Raw genomic sequence first — 21,499 nt, 5'->3', positions numbered from 1 at the left:
GACTAAATTTTATTCATACTCGTATCAATGCTATTAGGTTTCTAAATTTGTTTTGAGGCATTTAGAAAAACAGTTCTATGGTATTATTAAAATGTCCTTTTTCACATATAAAATTCCTTTATATTTCTGAATTGTATTTATCTTCTCAAAAGCATTTCAAGAGTTAATATTTTTGTTTAAGAGAGAATCTTATCTATTTGTTAATTATTTCACTCTTTTATTTTGTATGTTTTTGGTCTCCCTATTTCTGCAATCTTCCTACAATTGGTTCAAAGTGCGATTGATTACTTTTTTATTTTCTGCAATTTGGTTTGGCTTTTTTATACAAAAATAATTCTTGTCTAACTTTATATAAACATATTTAGTTTCTTAATATTAATTTCTATTAGAAGCCCAAGATCTTTTTTTTGGGATTGGGTTTCATGCGTTTTCTACTTTCATGAAGTGGTAAAAATTTGTGTAATAGCTTGCTTCTCTAGAAATTTGACATATTCTCTTGCATAAAACTATTATATATCGCTTAATTCAAAATATATACTAGATCTATACTAGAACCTACTAGACCTTAGCTTCTTAATTTTCTCACATTAAACTTTGCATCTAAGTTTAATGCTGTTTCAATGTCTTCTACTAGTGGGGTTTAATATCAGGGTAAGTGAATAGATCAACAAACAAGTGCAATTTTAGTATATCTACAACAAAAATTAATTGAAATGCAACTTTAGACTTATTATAGTTCTAAACAATGTTAGTACAATAACTATGCGATCGGAATTATATTATTTCTATGCTAACTAGATTGTGTAACCTGAAGCATTTTAGATTGGGTGGACTCCATTCTACTGATATAAGTCCGCTTGTTTAGGGCCCTTTTAATTGCTTAAGAAATTCATACAACCCTGCTTCTTATGTTGAAATATACTCCCGTTCTCCTTCTGAACATGCAGTCCTGCACAGCAATACTGACTTAGAGGCCACTATGCTAGCATTATCTACATTCTTTCTGTTCAGATTTGGTATAAAGTTCTCCATGTTATTCTGAAAATAATAAATTTTCGCCTAGTTTTATTCTCAAACTTAGAAGGCTTGCTTTGTTGCAATTCACACTTGATGTAGCTATATGAGTGTGAAAATGGGGCTGCTTCAAATCAGGAATTAGTCAAATTCTTTCGAAAAGAAGCAATGTATGGGGCAAGGTAAAAATTTAGTAATCAGTTTTTAGTGTTATTGAAAGATAAGGAATAAGCAGTTGTTTAGGGTTGGTGGAGTTTAACATTACTAAATTCATGATGTTTATCTCTTTTTTACCCCACGCAAGTTCATATAATAATAATTCAAGGGACTGCTGCTTTGTGTTTTTCTAACTCTCACTTGTGATTATTTATTATTTGGTTTAAAATGTAAGTTAGCGCTAAAGATACACACACACACTATGATCTTTTTTTATGCATAGATATATTTTTTCATATAACTTTATTCAAACTTATTTTTCAATTGTACACCATACAATTCGCAAATCAAGATCATTAATCTTAATCTTCGTCATAAAAATAGCATGTTAACGAATTTCATGAAATCTGAGATGATTTGTTCATGCATTCAACATGCTGTAATAACACCTTAATGGTTACATAAGACGCCAAATCAATAGAATTTTTATATAGAAATATATTTGGAATAAGTTCAAAAGGATTTAATTTGAAAAAAATATCTATAGAAATAGTGCTTTAGTTAGGAGAAAAATGTTAAGTGGTGTCTGAACTATTTATGCGGATTGTTTTAGTACTAGATTATAATGTGTTTGATTTATTTACATGATTCAGCAAATATGATTCAAATTAGTCATTCTATTGGACTAGTTTTGAAGAGTCCAAGAATTATTTTGGATTAGATTTGAGTTGTCAAAAGAGTATATTGAACTTATTAGATGGAGTAAAATGAACTACAATAAATATTCCATGGATTATTTTGACATTTTTCTTTTTAACAGAAGTATTATAAGCTAGGCATTTCTTCAAATTTGATTAATTATTAAATCTTATTACAATTTGATCAAATTAGCTCACCAAATTATTCTTTGCTTGTAGATCAACATCAATAACCTTGAGCTTGCATTTGAAGCTAGAAAACACAATGTACGTGGATAAATAATTTTCTGCATAAAAATATTAGTCTTTCAGCTCTTTCCCTGTATGAGGGATTCAGAGCAATCCTACCATATGTAAGTGAGAGGGGTTATTTGATGCTCTGAGGCAGGTTGACATTACAGTAAGAGTTCTTCTCCAAAGGCAGAATTTTTTTTTTTGGTAATATTTCCATATACCTGTACCAAAAAATTAAAAATATGAGATCTAAGAAAGTTATAATCAAATACGGTTATTTTTTTCTGATGAGGGCGTGTTCTTGAATTTTTATTAATCCTAAAGGGAGGCATCTCTTTCTTAGCTGTTGGAGAAACAAGGGCAATTAAAATATGAAATCTGAGAAAATGTTATTATCCCCAATACGATTTAGAAAAGGTTTATCATTTGAAGACATCAAATTCATTGGCATAAGAAAATTCCTCTGTAGGGATTTAACTGTTTTTAGATTAATTGGTACTCAAAATCTAAATTTACACCAATGAACCAAGTTTGTTGGGCTTTATTCACTGCATATTGAAGGAAAGAAAATAAAAAGAGCATTGGCTTCCAATTTACATTCGGAGTCATCGTTTCTCTGATTTTATAGAAGAAAGTGATCTCAGTTAATTTTAAAGAGTACAATCTCCTTTTTTTTTTGGTTTGAAGCTTTATGCCCAGATTCCTAGTTATCTTTAGTAAATTTGGAATAGTACCAAGCTCCTTTTTTCATTCAAAGCTTACAGATTTCTATCTCCCATCTCCCAAAAGAATTCCATCAAATTAAATAAGGTTTTTTTGGTGTCTAAAATTGGCTACCTCTACTCCTAGAATATTTTTTTGTACTGCATCCTATGCAATTTTTAACAAAGCTGCCTGCCACTTTTAGAATGTCAAAGCAGTAAACGTCAAGAATATGGAGAAAGTTTGCATATTTGGATTAGTTGTAGCAAACTCTCGTTTAATCTTTATTCTGTCTATCTTTTTTTTTTCTTTCTTTAGATGTGGTGGTGGTTTTTTTTTAATTTTAATTTTTTGTCGGACATTTTTGTCAACTAGTTGGAGCCCATAAGATTACACGGTTTATATGTAGCTGTACAATATCTTTCATTTTTCGGGGGTTATCTTTCAACTAAACCAACTTTTTGCAGGAATATTTCTATGGACTCAACAATGAATTGTCTCCTTATTCAATTAGTATGAATTATGGGGACATATCTGTATATAAAATTGACGGTGGCCCACAAGCTCCTCGATCAGCTCTCCCTATTGGTGCAGAGCCTATTACAGATCCTACTCGGGCCGCCCTTGTGAACATAAATTATGAATTGATTCATGCCATTCTTGCCATTTCATATGCAAAGGAGCCGGATCAAATTATATCAAGGTAACTAGTAGGTCATATCTTGGTCTCCTCGAAGATCTAATGTTCGTTTGGTTTGGTTACTGCATTCAATAAAGTAAATAACAAATTTCTTGCTTCATAAAAATTGCGGTGGATCTGTTTTATCATCTGAAAAGATAAAAATGATTGCATTCTTTATTTTTTAAATGTTATAATAGATGGTCAAGATTTATTTTATGAGAAATATTATTTTACTAAATTTAATAATAATAAACTTGTCCAATAAATTTTATGTTTAAAAATGCAACAATATTTTGAGAATAAAGTTGATGATTTCATTTCTTGAAACGACTTTTGACAGCATCTCACCATATAGTGCAAACAAAAACCTGTATGATAGCATTAACATATAGCAATATACCTCATAAATATCACAGAGATAATTAATAAATAAATAAATAAATAATAAGAAAAGCTAATATTTGTTTCTAACCAGTACATAAAAAGAGTGACCACTGTAATACTATTACAAACTCTTCAAGTACACCCACTATAAACATAGCGCATACTTGAATAACATAACAACAAATAAATTCTTGTCATGTTCCTCTTGAAAATTTTGAGACATAGCTCTCGTGTTAGAAGTGTGGATTGAGAATTACGTTGATATGCTTGCAATAATGTTGAATACTTATCCAAACTATTAATAGCTCTAAAAGGCTGTATTCATGTTCAAGCACTTCACACTCTTACCAAGTGGAATAAATGCTTGGGATCTACAGGAAAATTCAACATTGTAGTTCATCTTCTTCTTTAAAGCTAACCTAACACAGATAAAACAAAAAGATAAAACATCTATGCATTTATGTAGGATAACTATATTACCTATATTAGAGAATGTTTTAATGGTTATTATATGACATCACTTACAAAATATTTGCAATTGAATCGCTCAGTAAGGTACCCCTATTTTGCTTCTCCCTCATCCTTATGAACATCGAAAACTTGTATGTTTGCTCTACTAGCGTGCACTCTCTCGCTTGGTGCCCAAGCATGATTACCTGTGGCAAGGACTCCACCAAACATTATGTGTAACTTTTCTTGAAGCTTTGGGCCAATGTCACTAAACTTGAACTTTTTAGCATTTGGCACAACCTACAAATTAATTGATAATTGATATGTTGGTATAATTAAAATTGACAAAAAAAAAGAAAAGCATTGTACATTTACTAAATTTTTACCTTCGATCTCTCAGCCCACCATTTTTCTGAACATCAATGGTTCGCTTTATGGGATCTCAACCCAAGCCCGTGGATCCTTGCTTTAACTTTTTACATATTTTCTTATCTTTTTTTAACATATCTCATTTGTTTTTCAATTGTATTCTATCATATTTTCTTCCTGTTCTTTCTTTGAATTTTTTTATAATATTCAATCATCTTTTCTTGTTAAAATAGATAGTTGGTTTATTTCTCAATTCCATCTTCTTTAGACAGAGATCGGAAAATATTAACTTCACATTTTTATCCCACATAACAAATAAATTGATTTCTTTTGTCTTAGAAATTATTACTACTAGCACGAACAAAACTAAGCAACATAAATATTTGCAAAAAAATAATAAATATTTAAGTTATGAAAATATAAATTACCACCGACACACCATCATAGCATTACCATCAACGCACCACCACCACCACACCTCTACCGTCAGCACACAATTACCACCAACATACCACCAAACCATTATCACCAACCCACCACCACCACACCACTGATACAACCATACAATAGCCACCAACACACCAGCACAATATTACCACCAACTCACCACCATCACCACCGCACAATATCACCAACGCCGCCGCCGCCGCCTCCACCGCCAGCCCGCCACCGCCAGCACCACCACCACATCACTACTACCACAACACAATAACCACCAACACACCACCACACCATTACTACCAACTCATCACAACCACACTACCACCACCACCGCACAATACCACCAACACACCACACCACACAATTACCACGAATACATTACCACCACTACACAATTACCACGAACTTATCACCATCACCACACAATTGCCACCATACGAATACCAACACACTACCACCCAATTACCACAGACACACCACCACCGCACAATTACCAACAACACCCTACCACCCAATTACCATAGACATCACCAATACCAACACACAATTACCACTAACACACCATCACACCAATACCACCGACACAAAATTACCAGCACTGCCGCCAAAAATTTCATAACAAAAATATAGGTAGCATTTTTTTAAATTTGAAAATTTAAAAATTTGATTTGGGGCATGCACCGGTGTTCATGAATCCCCATAATGTCACGTAGGATGATTTTTAAAATTTGAAATTAACAATGATGTAGGATGAATCCCAACATGCCCAAACAATAATGATATTAACCACAAATCAAATTTTTCCCCAAATCATGTAGGATGAATCCCAACATGCTTAAACAACAATGATATTAACAGGTGTTCATGAATCCCCATAAAGTCATGTAGGATGATTTTTAAGGGGAAAAAGATTTATTGCATCTTGAATCTCCCCTTTCATAGGATCTTGGGCAATACGAGCCAAACCTAAAACAAAATGTTACACTACCTGACACACAACAACATCCAAATCCTTTCCTTCCAACATAGCAAACAAATTGCCAATTCTTTAGAGAAGTTTGAATAAACAGCGAAATGGACACCCAAAACAATGCTATTAACAAATCTAGCGCCCTCTTTCAGACCTTTTTCAAATTATCACCCAAATATTAAAATTCATGATAAATTTATGATCCATATTTTTCATTTTTATTAAATTTTTAATGATTTAATTGTCGCACGCGTAATGCTTCAGTTGGGTTCTTGTGCAAAACCAAAAACCAAACAATAAATGTATTTCGGGTGCTATATGTGTAATTATCCCAAAAATGAAAACGAAAATCAGAGGGATTTCTGCGCAAACCACAAACTGAATAGAGCAAGGTTGTCGAGAGGCATTGTTTTGGGTGCTATATATACAATTATTCCAAAACGAAAATAAAAGCGCAAACCACAAACGAAACAGAGAAAAGTCACTGGGACAGAATAAATTAGTGTTTTGGGTGCTATGTATGTAATTATCCCAAAAAGAAAATAAAATCAGATACCACAACTCGAAGAGAGCAAAGCCACCAAAACAGAAGGGTAGAAGATTAAATAGAGAACAAGGGTAGAAGACATTGGAGGACGAAGGAGATCAAAAGAATCAAACATTAGGTTTCCCTCGCCACAGGCGTCAGAGAACAAAGAAGGGGGAGAGAAAAAGCCCTAGGTTGCCCAATCTCTCGAATGGGAGACTGAAGCGGCGGCACTGTGGTAATAGCGAAATGAAGGAAGCAACGAACGTGTGGTGAAGGCTACGTTGCAAATTATTGACTGTGTTTAAGTAAATGCACCCACACCGCACAGACTAAATAGTTGAAATCGCGTTTTCGTACCGTGCCGCAGCAAAATAGCTATGCCAAATGCACCCTAAATATTGACTGTAATTTTGATTGGTTTAATTACGTGCTTGTTATATTCAAACAATTTGAAATCATGAAGTTATAGTAATTGCAATCTATGGTGCTTGCTCTTTCAATGTACCTGTGAGAAACATTTATTAGTATGTTTATTTTTTTAGGAAGATTTACTTACCACTCAATTCTTATTTATTTACATCTCTAATACCATACTTCAATTTTTTCATGTATACCACCTTAATCTATTATGCATGAAATGTTTATTTCACTTTTTAAAAAGTTAAAATGATGATATTTTTTATGTGATGTGAAATAATGGGGGTACAAATGCTAAAAGCAAAATTATGTTGGGTGCTATCATGTCGTGTGTTTGACTAAATTATTTCAAGAAATAAAAACATCATGTTTATATTCTTTTTAAAAAATATATTTAAAATTATTGGATAGATTTTTTTTTTTTCCAAAAATGAAAATAATGATATGATATTTCTGCTATCGTATGTTTGTGCGTCTATGACTGAACAATCATCTCCTTCTTACATTAACTATTCGGCAACTTTGTTTGCAGCAATATTGCGGGGTTTCTTTATGTGACAGAAATTGACGTTGAGAGGTATTTTTTGCCTTCACCTTGCCTTGTTTAAGTTCATTTTAAGTTTTTTTATATTTTAAAAAGTAACAACAATCTCTGTCTCGCTGTCCCCCGGCAGTAAAAGAATTACTCTGCTGGCACCTTGCCCGGGCGAGCTACCGAGCAGGCTACTGATCATGGGGACGTTAAAATGGTCTGAAAATTAGTAATTTTGTATTAAACCCGTCTTAGAGAACCATTTTTATCTTCTTTTATTTATTTATTTTGTTTTTTGCTGTAAGAATTTTTGTGCCTGCACTGTCATGTATTATAATGATCTCTCTCTCCTTTTTCAGCTAAAGTTTTGAACAATTTTAGGTACATCATCTCAATTGTTACTTTATTTTGAATTATGTAATGGAAAAGTTATGGATTAGGGTAGAATAGGATTTTGTTTAATTCAGTTTACACTTTTGCACCCCCTCAAACCAATTCCTCTATATTTATATATGCAATACCTAAAATGTTTATACCACCTAAATCTCTCATATTACATAACGTGAAATACATATTTTCATGCATAGGTAAAGCGGCACATGTAAAAATTATACATGGTAATTGAGTGATGTGTATGTGAATCTTTCTAAATTTTATTGGTCCACAGAAGGCATGGTTATGCGCAAATGGTAATTTTTCTTTTTTAGGATAGCAGGTTGTTCCCATTTAGAAGGTATTATTCATTGTAACACAACCCAGTTAAGCAGCTTTATAAAGGTGTTTAGAATTATTTTCCTAACTCAAATTGATTAAGATGAGAAAAAAGGCAACATGTTTGCTTTTCTTTTTGTGATAAATCAAAATCAATAAATATCGATTAATACAATATTCATATTTGATCACCCAATAACCATATAGCATTGAAAAATCAAAATATCAATAAATAAAAAAAAAAAAAACGTTTTAACATTCTTTAAATAATGAAAATTCAAACAAATCTCAAATCTAAGCCTCAAGATGGTATAAAAATAAAATTTAATAACAAAAAAGAGTAGAGGACGTCCATGATAATCACTTGCACCCTACATTTTCTCCCTCAAAAAAATTAATTTCTCTAAGAAGTGGTAGCTTCAGAAACAAAAACCTGAGCCCACTTGACGTCAGTTTCATTGTAAGAGTAAAACATTAAGTCAAAAAAGTCAAGAAACCATGGGGCCTGGCAACTATAAAAACTTCTATAAATCGACGGACTGATAACAGAAAACTGCAGAGATTCCAAATTGAAATATGCAGAGACCAACAAAACCCTAATCTTAGTAGATGGCTCTTATGGCTGCTTCTACCACTAAGATATCAGAATGCCCTCAGAAGCAAGCAGTCCAAACTCAGGTAAAGTGTAAAAACCATCATCAAGGCAAATTATTGGAATAATCAAGAAAATAATGTTCCTCAATAATTCTTTCTTAAAACACATCAATAAAGTCTCAACTTACAGATGCCACAATATTTGGCATCAATAAACCAATTCTGATACTATTTCCTGAAGCATTTCACGTAGCACTCCAGTTGGATGCAGCAAAGTCCACAGAAAGACGAGCCGCTCCATGGGCAACGGGGACGAAAGCTTCTCTTGGAGACATAGGATGACCAATTTAGACGAAATGCTTAGATACACTAGAAATAGATATCTTGTTGTCTTTCTTTGGTTAGGCGAAAAGCCAAAATATGAGAATGGCAATTTCTGCTTGTTATTGCTGCTCCCTCATCATTTCTTCACATACAAAATGCACAATATAACATTCTCAGTTTCCTACAACTACTAACATTGGAATGGTGACAGCAGCAGCAAAAACTCTACATGAAAGAATGAGGGTGATGATTCTCATTACTGCACACACCTTGTAGCAGATTAAAGCACTCCTACCAAACGTATTGAGTTATCAAAATTACAGAAAATAGTCTGGAGTCTTGCGGGTGGTATCGGGCTCGATCTGTCTCGGTGCTGGATCAAACTGTAGAAAGTTCTGTTCCATATTCTCCCCAACCTCCAAAATGGCTGCCATGTTACCACAACGATAACAGTAGTTCGGTGCACTAAAAACTGTGACAACATTTTTATCCTGCACGGCCAGAAATTACAAAAATGAAAAAAAATGGACATTTGATCACCAAATCAGAATGAGCCCTTAGAAAATAGAAGATAAGATCAATAAACTAATAGATTTCACTCAGGTGCTTCAAATTTTAAGAGTAATATTTTGGAAAGTTACCAAAAGCTGCAGCCAATAACATTTATAGCTCTCGTTTAATCCCCATCCAAAAGGTACAGATTATTTTAGTAAATATTAAATTTACACACACCTGAGACCAATTGAAACCTTCCATTACAAGCTGGTGGGCTCTGCAAACGAGAGAGAGGCCATTGGTATGATTGAACAACTGTGAAATGTCTTGTCCAAATGTGTAACCAGCACCTCTTGGCGATATTCCCCACCCACATCGGTCATCGGGATCGGACCATAGGAGATCACACATGGGCCCTTCATGTGGGACCTAAGATTCAAATGCATTTTCAGAATTTGCTTATAAATAAAAACAGATAGAAATGCATTAATTCGTTAAAAAAAATGTTTCCTGCAACCCATCAGTTCTCTAAAGCACAAGAAAGTAGAGAGCAAAAAATGGATGACTTGGACAAGATGATTCCATCATACCACACGCGTTTGTATTCAATATACTGATCTGAGATTCAGATATATATCACAATCTCACAGATTTAGGTGTAGAATTGGACGACCGTCAAATTGGTAAAATACTGATAATAGTACTTTCCATGGTTTTACTAATACCAAAAAGCTCTATTTCTACTATCAGAGTCTAGAAACTAATTGATGAAATCTGATAAGCTGCATTCCATGACAACAGCCAAGTAGAGGTAAGTGGTCAGGCTCTGGGCATGCACAAAGATTGGTCTGAGGAGAAAATATTTAAATCCAGTGAATTAAAAGATGCTACTTCACGCTCGACAGTGATCGAAGTATCAATCTTCATGCAAATTAACTGTTTTATTTTATATCAAGTAGCAGTTGCCACCAGGCAAGTACATGACCACATAGCTATTTTACATTAAACAGTACAAGCATTCAATTGAAAAATCCCATTCCTCAACATTGTAGAAAATGATCAGAGAGTCTGATTTCATTATCACATTTAGATAAATGAGGGAAGTGCTCATTGCAAAGCATGCAAAACTCAAAATCTCATTTTATTTACTTAGAAAAAGCAATAGAGCAACCTCTTGTATACGGTCGAGGGACCGAATATTGTCCAAGGTGTCCAGTGAAGGGGACAAGCCACCATGCAGACAAAAAATCTGCAACAACAAATAGTTTATGAGACCTAAACATGTAAAGGCATGGCATTACAGTTGGGTTCGATTATGAAAATAAGATTTTCAAACCTGGTTTTCTATTAGAGCTGTAAGGGGTAGATAATCAAAAAGGTCGGTGAAATATTTCCACACATTCGCATTCCCATATTTTCTCAAGCATTCATCATAGAAACCATATCTGAAATGAGACCAAAAAAATTAACATAGAGGAAGCTCAAGTATATCACAAGGCGTTTATGTTTTAATAAGATAGCCATGAACCTAGACTTCCACTGAAGGGATCATTGAAAGCTTTTAAGACATTCGTTAAATTCCATAACGATAAAGAATCTCCAGAATATATTATAGTTGCAAATATATTGAGGATTAATGCCAAGTAAATAAACTAAAACAAATCAATAAAAATAAATCACGAGTCAAAATATGTGTGCTGTGATCAGTGGAATGTCATACAACAGAATATGTTTCCACACAAAAAGATTGAAATCATGGCATGCTCCTCAAGCTGTGATACTTTAAAAACTGCTTGATTTGACCAAAGTTTAAGTCTCTCTCAAGAATAATTTACATATCTATTTTTATGGCTCATTGTATTTTATAAGCGTCCACAGTTAAGCTCAGAACAAGCGTATACTGGCAGTCAAGAAACTAAAGCTCTTACACTTGAGTAATTTGCCTGCTTTCATGGTTTCCTCTAAGTATCGTAATTCTATCCCTGTAACGAACTTTCAGAGCCACCAAAAGTGTGACAGTCTCCACTGAATAATATCCACGATCTGTGATGGATAATGAGAATTAAATTAAAGAAGATAAAAGCAGAAGTACCAGCTAGAAATAGAATGCAATTAAAATAACTCCCTGCACTGTGAATAAGCTAGCAAAACTCATGAACCATGACATAAGTAAAAAGGTCATCTCTTTGTTGAACCAAAAACAAGAAATTTTTTTGAAATGCAAAGCAAGCTAAACAAAGTAACCAGGGAAGTGAGCATAAAACATTAATCATTGATACATACAACTTAATATGATTTTTTTATCAATTCGATAAAGATAGTCTCAAGTCACCAGAATTATGCGAGCAAATATTTGTAGCAACAGAGGATCCTATTATAAACGTTTAATGTTAGTGCAAGCATGATTTGACGGAGAAATTGCAATGAAATATTAAAAAAATACAAATGACCAATCCAATTCTGGAGTAGGCCAAAAACTAGATTGACTTAATAGGATTAAGACTTCAAAACCCGTAGCCTATTCCTGGCAGCTCGTGTGAATTGCTTCAGATTATCCTATAGCTGAGCCAGAAACAGAATTCAGCTAAAGCTGATCCAAAATAGGATTAGAGCCACAACTCACAACCTCATGGTCTCTCTCTCCTCAGAGAAACTTTCATACCTTCCATCCTTCCTCTTCCCTGCGAAGCTGATAACCAAATCGTCAAAAAAGTTGCATTCTTGAATCTTAATCCCCTAGGGGCAGCTTGCAAAAGAGAGCTAGGTAAAATAACTTCAGACTGACCCTCTTCTCAGATCTAAACCTCCCTTCCATATCATTATTAACTTGATAACCAAAGTAAGGTCAAAAAATAAATTAAGACCAACAATATCTTACGAGATAAAAAATCCTTCTCCAAGCATAAAATGTTTTCTAAACTCTTCCATTTATTTCTCTTCCTGTGTAATCTTGCTGTTATCAGGATAACATTTGATGTTCATTTTTTTAGTCAGAAAGGCAAGGGGCACTGCACAGCAGAAAATTCTTCAGGTTAATCAATTTATTAAGGATAATTCTAAGAAAAAGAGCATCGAAGTTCCAAATCTAAAAATTCTTGTTGAAGTTATTAAATATATGTATGGTGAAGTATTTAGTAGCATCATAAGTAGTTATGGAGTAATAAAAGAGCTACAAAACAAAGTAAGATTATGCCAATAAAAAATAGTAAAAGTTAGTCTCCTTCCATATTGATTACAAAGATGCTTACAAAAGATAGTCTAAATAAGGTGCATTGGTGTATGCTAGTAGCAAGTAAAATAATTAGTAACATCTCAACTGAAATTACGAAAAAAATAAAATATGGGGATTTAACCTCTAGAATTAAGGTTGATTGGTTAATTAAAGAAGTATTTCAGAAGCATTATGCTTAAAATGAATATAGCAAGGAAGTGAGGTAAAAATAGAACTACAAATGTACACCCTAAAGATGGATTTGTCCCAGGAGGATCATAAGGAGATGAACACTCCAGCTTGGGTTCAAGGCGGATTCTGCAGCTGGCCCTAGAGTTGGAGATAGACTAAACAGCAAAGTTTGTGGTTCAGGAGAAGCTCTTAGATTTTCTGGATTGTATAGTGAAAATTTTCTTCCTCAACCCAGCTCCTCCCTTCCTTATGTTTCTTTTCAATTCCTTTGGGTCAGTAAGAATGCGGTGTAACCCCCATAGACAAATCATGATCCAACAACAATTAAACTAATTTTTTTATATGAATTTCGGCAATAGGCTATAAAAAAATGATATCAAGCAAAGTTGAACAAAACATAATTATAATGCTATGATAGGTGCGTGTAACCATAAATGGCTGATAAAAAATAATTACACGAGGGTGAATGTAAGAATAGCACCAACTAAAGATAAGGTGATTGAAAATAAACTTCTATGAGAATGCATAATAGAGAGTTGAAGTACACCAATAAGTCAAATAAAACTAAAACTATAATCAAAGGATAAAAAAGAAATTAGAGAAGATGAAATTTAAAAATAATAGAAATTTATTAACACATTATCTCTTTCTATCACTCTCTCTCCTCTCTCCCAAATTTGTTGGATATTCTCATGCACGTTAAACTGAAGCAAAAGGCAGAATAAAGGAAAAAAAAGAGAAGAGAAAGAAAATGATATAAAGAGTGACAATAATAATAATATATGAAAAATAAAGATGAAGAAGGATAAAATGGAAGAAGATCAAAAAAGGTCAAAGGCGGTGAATGGATTCATCATCTTTAAGGGAAAAGCAATATTAGACTGATCACCATCTTCAAGTAAGATTAATCCAGTTATTACAATATTCCATGTTCTAGCATCTCTTGCATGGTTAATACACGAATGACAATGTAAGAAAACACAATTTCATTAAAATATCACAGCATGTAATAATCATCTAGCTAAAGCATTAGAGGGACACCCTTATTCTTCATCAAGCCCGTAGTTATGTCGGCCTCTTCGTACCAACGAAGCATCTTTTCAAATTGAAAAAGGCCAAATTGCATTTCTCAACCAAATAACATTCAAGAGGCACACAACAGGTTGCTATGCATACTATCACTTCTCCATCGCCATAGAAACTAAAGCTTCGTTTGAGAAGGCGGTGAAGCTTCGTTTGAGAAGGCGGTGAAGCTTCGTTGGTTACAGTGAACGTTGACACGGGAAAAAGCTTTTGTTTGGTGAAGCAGCATCTCCCGAAGTTGTTTCGCAAGATCAGTAATTTTTCGTTGTTTTAGATCACAACCGAGCTTCTCCATTTGACAGACGTGGTGTTTAAAGGAGCTAGCGAAGCTCTTTCAAACAAAGCCTAATTGGGCTTGCATAAATAATACCATGGAGAAGCTTTAATTGCAGTTCTCCGTAATTAAAAAATTTTCATTTCTCTACTTGATTAAAAAGGCAGTCTATTTCTATTAATCTGACAACAATCAACATCATATCATTTAAGAATAAGTTTAAACTTGATAAATGAGTGACTTGAGGAGTGAAACTTAAGCATTTGCTTTTCAAAAAGCTTTAATCCCATTTTCTATTATTTTGGCACCAATCAACACGATTTCATTTAATAATGAGATGAAATATAATAAATGAATGACTTAGAAATATATGATTAAATAACATGATAACCCCATACCACCAGAAGATCCTTGGCCAAAAGTCAAACTAAATACTAACTTCCTACAAAATTTTCACATAATTTACTTCTCATGCAACCAAACTGAGTATACTTTTTTCTCCATGCCTCTGAATTTTCTCTTAAATCCTTGGCCCAAACTCAAAATAAAAACTAACTTCCCTTTCCTACAAAATTTTCACACGGCTTACTTCTCATGCAACCAAATTGAGTATACTTTCTTTCGCCATGTGTCTGAGTTTTCTCTTAAATCCTTTGCCAAAACAGAATCAATGTTTCCCACCATCTTACATATTCATATACATAACAAACCTATGGGTTATTTCTTCTTTCTTCGATACCAGATGACATTTAATTGCTTATATACATATTGCTTTATACTAGAATGATCAGTGATCTGATATTTTTTTCCTATAGCTACTCACATATGTCATTCAATCTTATAATCTCAAAGCTTTGCTGCATCCAGAATACTTAATCCCCAGAACAAGAGGCAAATAACCCATGATATGCGAGCATGCTACGGGGATAGGGAGACAAAATAATATAAATATGGGGTGTGCCGATCATTTGTCCAGAACAAGTTTTCAGTCAGGATATCAGGGGACTGTTTACCTAGGATATAGCTTAAATAGGATTGGGTAAAACCTGTAAATCCAGATTTATCAAATCCAGATGTTGTTAAATCCTGAAAAACTATTTGGTACCGTTGAGGTCAAATACATTTCATCTGTTCAGCAACTCATTTAAAAACTCAAGTCGGTTGGTTTCAATAGGATTTAAATATCAATTGTTGATTAAGAAGTTCTTAACAAGTATTCCATTAAATTAATTAAATATTGAATGATAAAAAAAGAAAATCTATTAGTCTAAATTAAGCTTGTTAAAACTAAAAAAAATAGTTAATTAAAGTAGCAAAATTAATAAGGTGTAATCGACTACCTAATTTACAAGTAACTACTAAAAAAAACTTTATAAAACAAAGAGCAGCCTCTAATAACATCTTCCTAAGAACAAACAACTCCAAAAAAGTCACAACAGAAAACTTAATCGAATGATTCCCGGGAACATTATTCGAATAATGGCACAAATGAAAACAAAAAAGAACTGAGAATGTTGAGTCCTAACCAAGTAGTAATGCATCAAATAATATATCTCTTTTGCATCTTAGATATAAAGAAACTAATCAACTTGGTCAACGCCTTTCATTCATTACCTATTAAAAAAATTACTTAATCAAATACAATCTTTTAAATAAATTAGAATTACATTAACAAATAATGTTACTTACATGTGCTTCCAATAAATTTAGATGAAAAGTTTATAAAACATGATTTAGTTATTAATTGAGTAAATGAATATTAAGCTGAGCAATAGATTTAGATGATCTAATTTTATGTTGTCAGTTTTATGTTTGAGTTAATAATTTATTTAAAGAATTTGCTTAAGGTTAAGTTGATGGAGTAAAACATGAACAATAGAAACCTCTTCATAGATTTGACCTTGGTGGCTCCTAATCTCTTAAATGAACATCATATGTTTTTATCTGTGTAATTTCTAAAGGTAAACATGATTTAATTCGCTTTATGATCTAATCTTATTCAGTGTTTTTTTTTAAATGGTAGAGTATGGTAATTACATGAGGTAATTTCCAATTTCCATTCATCGTTATAAATTAATTTCCTATATCATCCCCTTAAATCAATGTTTTTAGATTGTAGTTTCATCTAAGGGATTACCTGGTTGATGTTGTTTAGGCTAAAAAAAAAATAGAATTAAGGCTAGTGAATTGAATTGATTTGTACATTAATATTCATTTTAAGCTTGACAAAGCTAAACCATGCAAAGTGCGTTTAACCGATGATAATTCTGTCTGAAGAGTTTAGTTTGCTGCTTAGTTGAGTTACTTTTTTGCATTACTTTGAACCAAATATCCCTTAAAACTGAAGCACAACCGTATAAATTATTAATTTCTAAATGCAAAAAATCGTTTCAACCATTTGTACTAGACTTCGATTACCATTTTATTTGACTATTTGTTAGCATTTTTGCTTCCTCCATTTTAACACCATCACAAGTAGCTTCATATTTGGTATCATTTGGTTAACGAGCTATGGGGTTCTAGAAAAAATCTTATGTCCTACTATACTTGAAATTGGATGATTGGAAGCTGCCACAAGCTGCAATAACTTAGAAGTAAGACTTATGCATTTTTTAAGGATAATATTTGCTTATTTATATTATCTCAGACAATCAATGCACATGTTAAGCTTGGTTTGAAAGCATTGTCTTACATTAACTCAGTTTTTTTTATTTATTTTTTATTTTTTATTTTTTTTATTTTTTTGTAAAAATAAAGTTTAGTTTTGTGTAAAATCAGTTGTAACGCACTCAGCTGCACAAAGAGATCAATAAAATGGCTTAAAAGGGACTGCATAAGTGAATAGCAAAATCTATTTATTTGCATTGCCATCTACATGCCAAACTGTACACAGTTTGTGGCGTTAACATCAGATTAAGTGGCAAAGCAGCATTTAAGGGGTATTTATGCCTCTATTCTCATCTCATTAAACCTACATCTTGATATACCGCCAACATCACACACGCAGCTAAAAGAATAAACTCAAATTTCAAGTGAAAAAAAAAACCAAATCAGAACAGAAAACTGGGGCAGCTAGAAGAAAGCCAAGGCTGAAAAGGAAGTAGTGCTAACCTTCGCCCTCTCAGCATGGAATCAAGGATGGGGTGGGGGGCGAATGTGCAGCACAACTGGCTAACACACCAAAGGAAGACAAATGGAGCTATGTGGAGAGATCAAGGCCGAGTTCCTTGTCTAAATAAGGCTTCGGTGTAAATTGCAACAGGGCTAGCAATAATGGGTGCCGCGGGAAACTTTTTCCTTCATTCCCTAAATTCTTCAAAATCTGCCGAATCACCGGATTTAATAACTCCAGAATTTACGGAGAAAGAGAGCCAAATCTGGATTTACGCAGATGTCGGAAATAACTGCACACCTTTACACATATGGCTAAATTTATGGTAAATCCATTTTTAAATCCTATTAAAAACCTCAACCAAACAGTCCCCAAAAGTACTTTTTTAACCAAGCACATATCAAAATGCATAGGATATTAATCAAAGGCGACTTAAGAATGTCAGAAATTAGTTTCCTTGCCAGCACCTGCCTCTACTTCTCAACACCAACGAGCAGATATCATTTTATATAGATGAATTAAACTGAAAAGAAAAACCAAAAAGTGATACCAATAGTTGTATTTAAGAAACAGCTATTTGACTTTTTGGATCTTAACCAAAAACCTCATCCGAGTTGTAAAATTTAAACATCAGCAGCGGAATAGTGTCCATACAGAAAACTCCTAAAGAGCATTTAATCCATTACAAGTTGAAAAAAACGACAATCAAAATAAGAAAAAATCGGCGAAGTAAAGATCTAAACTTGATACTATCTTCCCGGAAACTAACCTACGTAATCCCCCATAAAAAGGTAATTTGTATCAGGGGCTTCTCCACCGATCCGGAAGAGCTCGATTAGATCGTGAAATTGGCCGTGGATATCCCCACAAACCGTCACGGGACACTTCACCAGTTGAACGTTCCACTCCTCCATCAAAATCGCCCGCGCCTGGTCGCAGAGGGCTTTTACCTCCGCCTCCGGAAGGAACTTACATTCCCTGAGATAATCGATCTGCCGGTCCAGATCCGCGTGCGACGGCATGTTCGACTCCTGCCACTCCCTCACGATCTGCGATGCGTAATCGATCAAACGGCCAAGATCGGTCGGGAACCGTAAAGAGCGGCACAACCTAGACGGATCTGCGTATCTGCTCCTAAGACACACTAGGAGTTAGGGTTAGGGTTTCCGAAGATGAGGGCAAAGTAAAAGATGGCCGATCCCGAGTCCCTTGGACTTGGCTCACTCTTCATTTTTAATTAGGCGTCGGCTTCCTACAATCTCAAACTTCACTGCACAAAAAAAAAAAAAAAATAAATAAATAAAATAAAAAGCTATTCATGTATTTTTATTTCACTAATTAGTTACTTTGTGATTGAGTGATCAAGTTGATCTATTTACATTTGAGTGATTGTAGAACAAATACCGATAGGGGATAAGGACAGCTTAGTATAACAAAGCTTAGTTCTTTCCAAAGCTAAAGAATTTGTCTCCTTGAATAATTACATAGGCTAAAGAGGACCCACTCAATGCCTCAACTAAAAAAATCTCATGATTGCTTGATCATTGTTTTGTTTGATGGAACTCTATTTGGAAATCATAGAGAGAAAATTAAGGGATACTTTAAAGTAATGATCTCATTTTATCAGCTCGGTTGCTCAACCCAATCTTAATAAAGATCAATAATTGTAGTACTAAATAGGATAAATGATATGAGTTAATAAAGAATATGTGGGGCCCAATGGTCTAAACATTTTGTTAACAATCAAATGATATGTGTGATTGTATTGTCTTTATCTTTGACAATGGCGGGAATATCCCTACCATTGGTTGAGCATAATTGAAGGTAAAAGATATCCAAAATTCAGGAAAAGATTTGTAAGCTCTTGTTCCACTTTTGTCAAATGAAGAGGAATTCACAAATTTGTACCTACAATTAAAATGATTGTGATTCTTAAAAGAGTAATAGTAGGTATCTCTACACATTGAAATAAGTCATCTTAAATGAAATCTATTGATACCATATAGTCTTATACAAAAGAATTCTTTCACCAGTATTAAAAACTTAGGATAATAACAAATTTGAGCCTAACTCTTCTTTTATTTTATACTATTATTTATCTTCTTCTTTTCCAACCTTAATTGAATTAAATGAATTGTCAACCCTCATTTTGTAATAATCTAATCCTTAATTTAAATGATAACATCACAAATAATTTATATCATCCAACCATTAAATCTCAATAAAGACATGAATTGACAACACTAAGAATTAAGAGAAAAATAATTTTATTTTGATATATTAATATTTACTTCACTAAAAATAGAGCATAGCGGATTAACAGAAAACAAATAAGATTTTATTTTATGTGAGATACAGTGTGATGAAAAGCTTAAAGTATTTATTTGTATGTTTCACTAATTTTTTTCTTAAGTTGCTCTAGTAATATAAATAACTTGGAAGTCAAGCTACGTGAAAAGGAGAAAAAAGACAAAAAGTTACTCATTTGTATTAATGCGCTTATACATTTACCTTACATCAAGTCCTCTTTAAATTATTGAATCCCTTAATCATGCAAGTGAGATACATGGTCCCATCCAACCTCAATTATTTTTATAAGGTTTTTATTGTAAGAATTCATATAATAAAGTATGCATTAAATAACACAAGAATTTCACTAATATTTATTATTTTATATTTTTAGTATTGATTATCAAATAATAGGTTTATATATACTAAATTTTTTATATATCAAACTAAAGTACTCTAACCATACAACAAATCTCACCCATTATCATTTATGACTAAACTTCTATCATTCTTTTATAATTTTAAATAATTTTGAGACATAATAAGAATATAAAACATGTCATTCTCAATTGGGGTTTAGTTTTTTTATAAATAAGTTCTCATTTATACAAATGGTTTTTCACTAGATTACTAAAATTATGAAGATCAGAGTTTTAATTTTCTTAGATTAAGAATTCTATAACTTAATATGGTAAGCCTAATCCTTGTGTTTAATGAAGTTACTATAATCTATAATCATTTAACACAATAATAAAAATGTTATTAATATTTCATATTATATATGCATATATTTTATATTAAGTAGTATATTAAAATATAGTTAGTTAAATAGCTTGACTAATATTAATTATTATATGTGTGTTTATTTCATTTAAAGCATTTAAATGCTTAAAAAACTCACTTCTAAATTTTAACATTTTTGAAGTAGTTTGAGTGCAAATGAAGTATTACTATTAACATTACACATGAATTGTGTGTGTGTGTGTGTGTGTGTGTGTGTGTTGGAATTTCACTTGATTTTATGAAATTTGTAATATTAATGATTTGATTTTAAATTTTGGAGATGAGCATAATTTCAAAAATTTATGAAAAACATGCACAATTAAGCATTTAGAGCCATTCGAGTTTGTTATGCCATAAATGATTCATAAAGTTTTATGGAACCTAGACGCCCTGATTGACACTTAGGCGCTAACACATTGATGCTTAAGCTAGGTGCTCATAGACTAAATGATGGTGCCCAAAATAGTGAGATGAGGGCCTAATATAAATGCTAAAATTTAGCATGAATCAAGGTATAATATAGAAAAATTGGTTCCTAAACACCAATGAGGAACCAACACCACAATTTTTCCTAATTTTATGTTTGTTCTATCTTATGTTAGATTTGTGTTCAAGAACTATTTAAGAAAATTATTAAGTAGATTTAAGAGGATTGTTTTTTAGAGCTTTAAGGGCTATCTCAGGGGTTTGAAGAAACCTTTTTAAGGTTTCTAAATAGCCATTATTATGAAGATCCTAAAGATAATATGCTAGAGCAACGGAAGGAGAGTGAGAGCTTGCACACTTAGTTTCTTTACTCTTTGTTTTTTTTATCCTTCCTATTAAATTCCATGTCCTATTTGGTCATTTTTTT

The 21,499-nt window shown here is 32.8% G+C and overlaps 2 protein-coding genes across 3 annotated transcripts in view; one reads left to right on the top strand and one right to left on the bottom strand.

Annotated features, from left to right (window-relative positions):
* The window catches only part of LOC110032740 (protein CLP1 homolog), a 29,973-nt gene extending 22,037 nt beyond the window's left edge, over window positions 1-7,936 (top strand). The window contains exons 8-10 of the mRNA XM_020736475.1: window positions 3,272-3,507; window positions 7,579-7,623; window positions 7,721-7,936. Coding sequence (XP_020592134.1) covers window positions 3,272-3,507; window positions 7,579-7,623; window positions 7,721-7,808 — 369 coding nt within the window. The 3' untranslated portion in view covers window positions 7,809-7,936. The remainder of the gene's footprint in view (window positions 1-3,271; window positions 3,508-7,578; window positions 7,624-7,720) is intronic.
* A 1,032-nt stretch (window positions 7,937-8,968) lies between these two features.
* Window positions 8,969-18,813, bottom strand: LOC110032738 (serine/threonine-protein phosphatase PP2A-1 catalytic subunit). Of its 2 annotated transcripts, XM_020736471.1 has the most exons (7): window positions 18,344-18,813; window positions 11,631-11,745; window positions 11,039-11,147; window positions 10,874-10,951; window positions 9,940-10,131; window positions 9,477-9,698; window positions 8,969-9,349 (listed from the first exon to the last, which is right to left on the bottom strand). In XM_020736471.1, the coding sequence occupies exons 1-6, from the start codon at window positions 18,594-18,596 to the stop codon at window positions 9,525-9,527; spliced, it is 921 nt and encodes a 306-aa protein (XP_020592130.1). In that variant the 5' UTR covers window positions 18,597-18,813; the 3' UTR covers window positions 8,969-9,349; window positions 9,477-9,524. The 2 variants fall into 2 exon arrangements, with proteins under 2 accessions (XP_020592130.1, XP_020592129.1); XM_020736470.1 differs by having other exon boundaries at window positions 8,969-9,698.
* Window positions 18,814-21,499: the final 2,686 nt, after the last annotated feature.

Source organism: Phalaenopsis equestris, unplaced genomic scaffold (genome assembly GCF_001263595.1).
Source record: "Phalaenopsis equestris unplaced genomic scaffold, ASM126359v1 Scaffold001017, whole genome shotgun sequence".
Taxonomy (NCBI): domain Eukaryota; kingdom Viridiplantae; phylum Streptophyta; class Magnoliopsida; order Asparagales; family Orchidaceae; genus Phalaenopsis; species Phalaenopsis equestris.
Note: the sequence above shows the minus strand (reverse complement) of the source record. Positions and strands in the feature narration are given on the sequence as shown.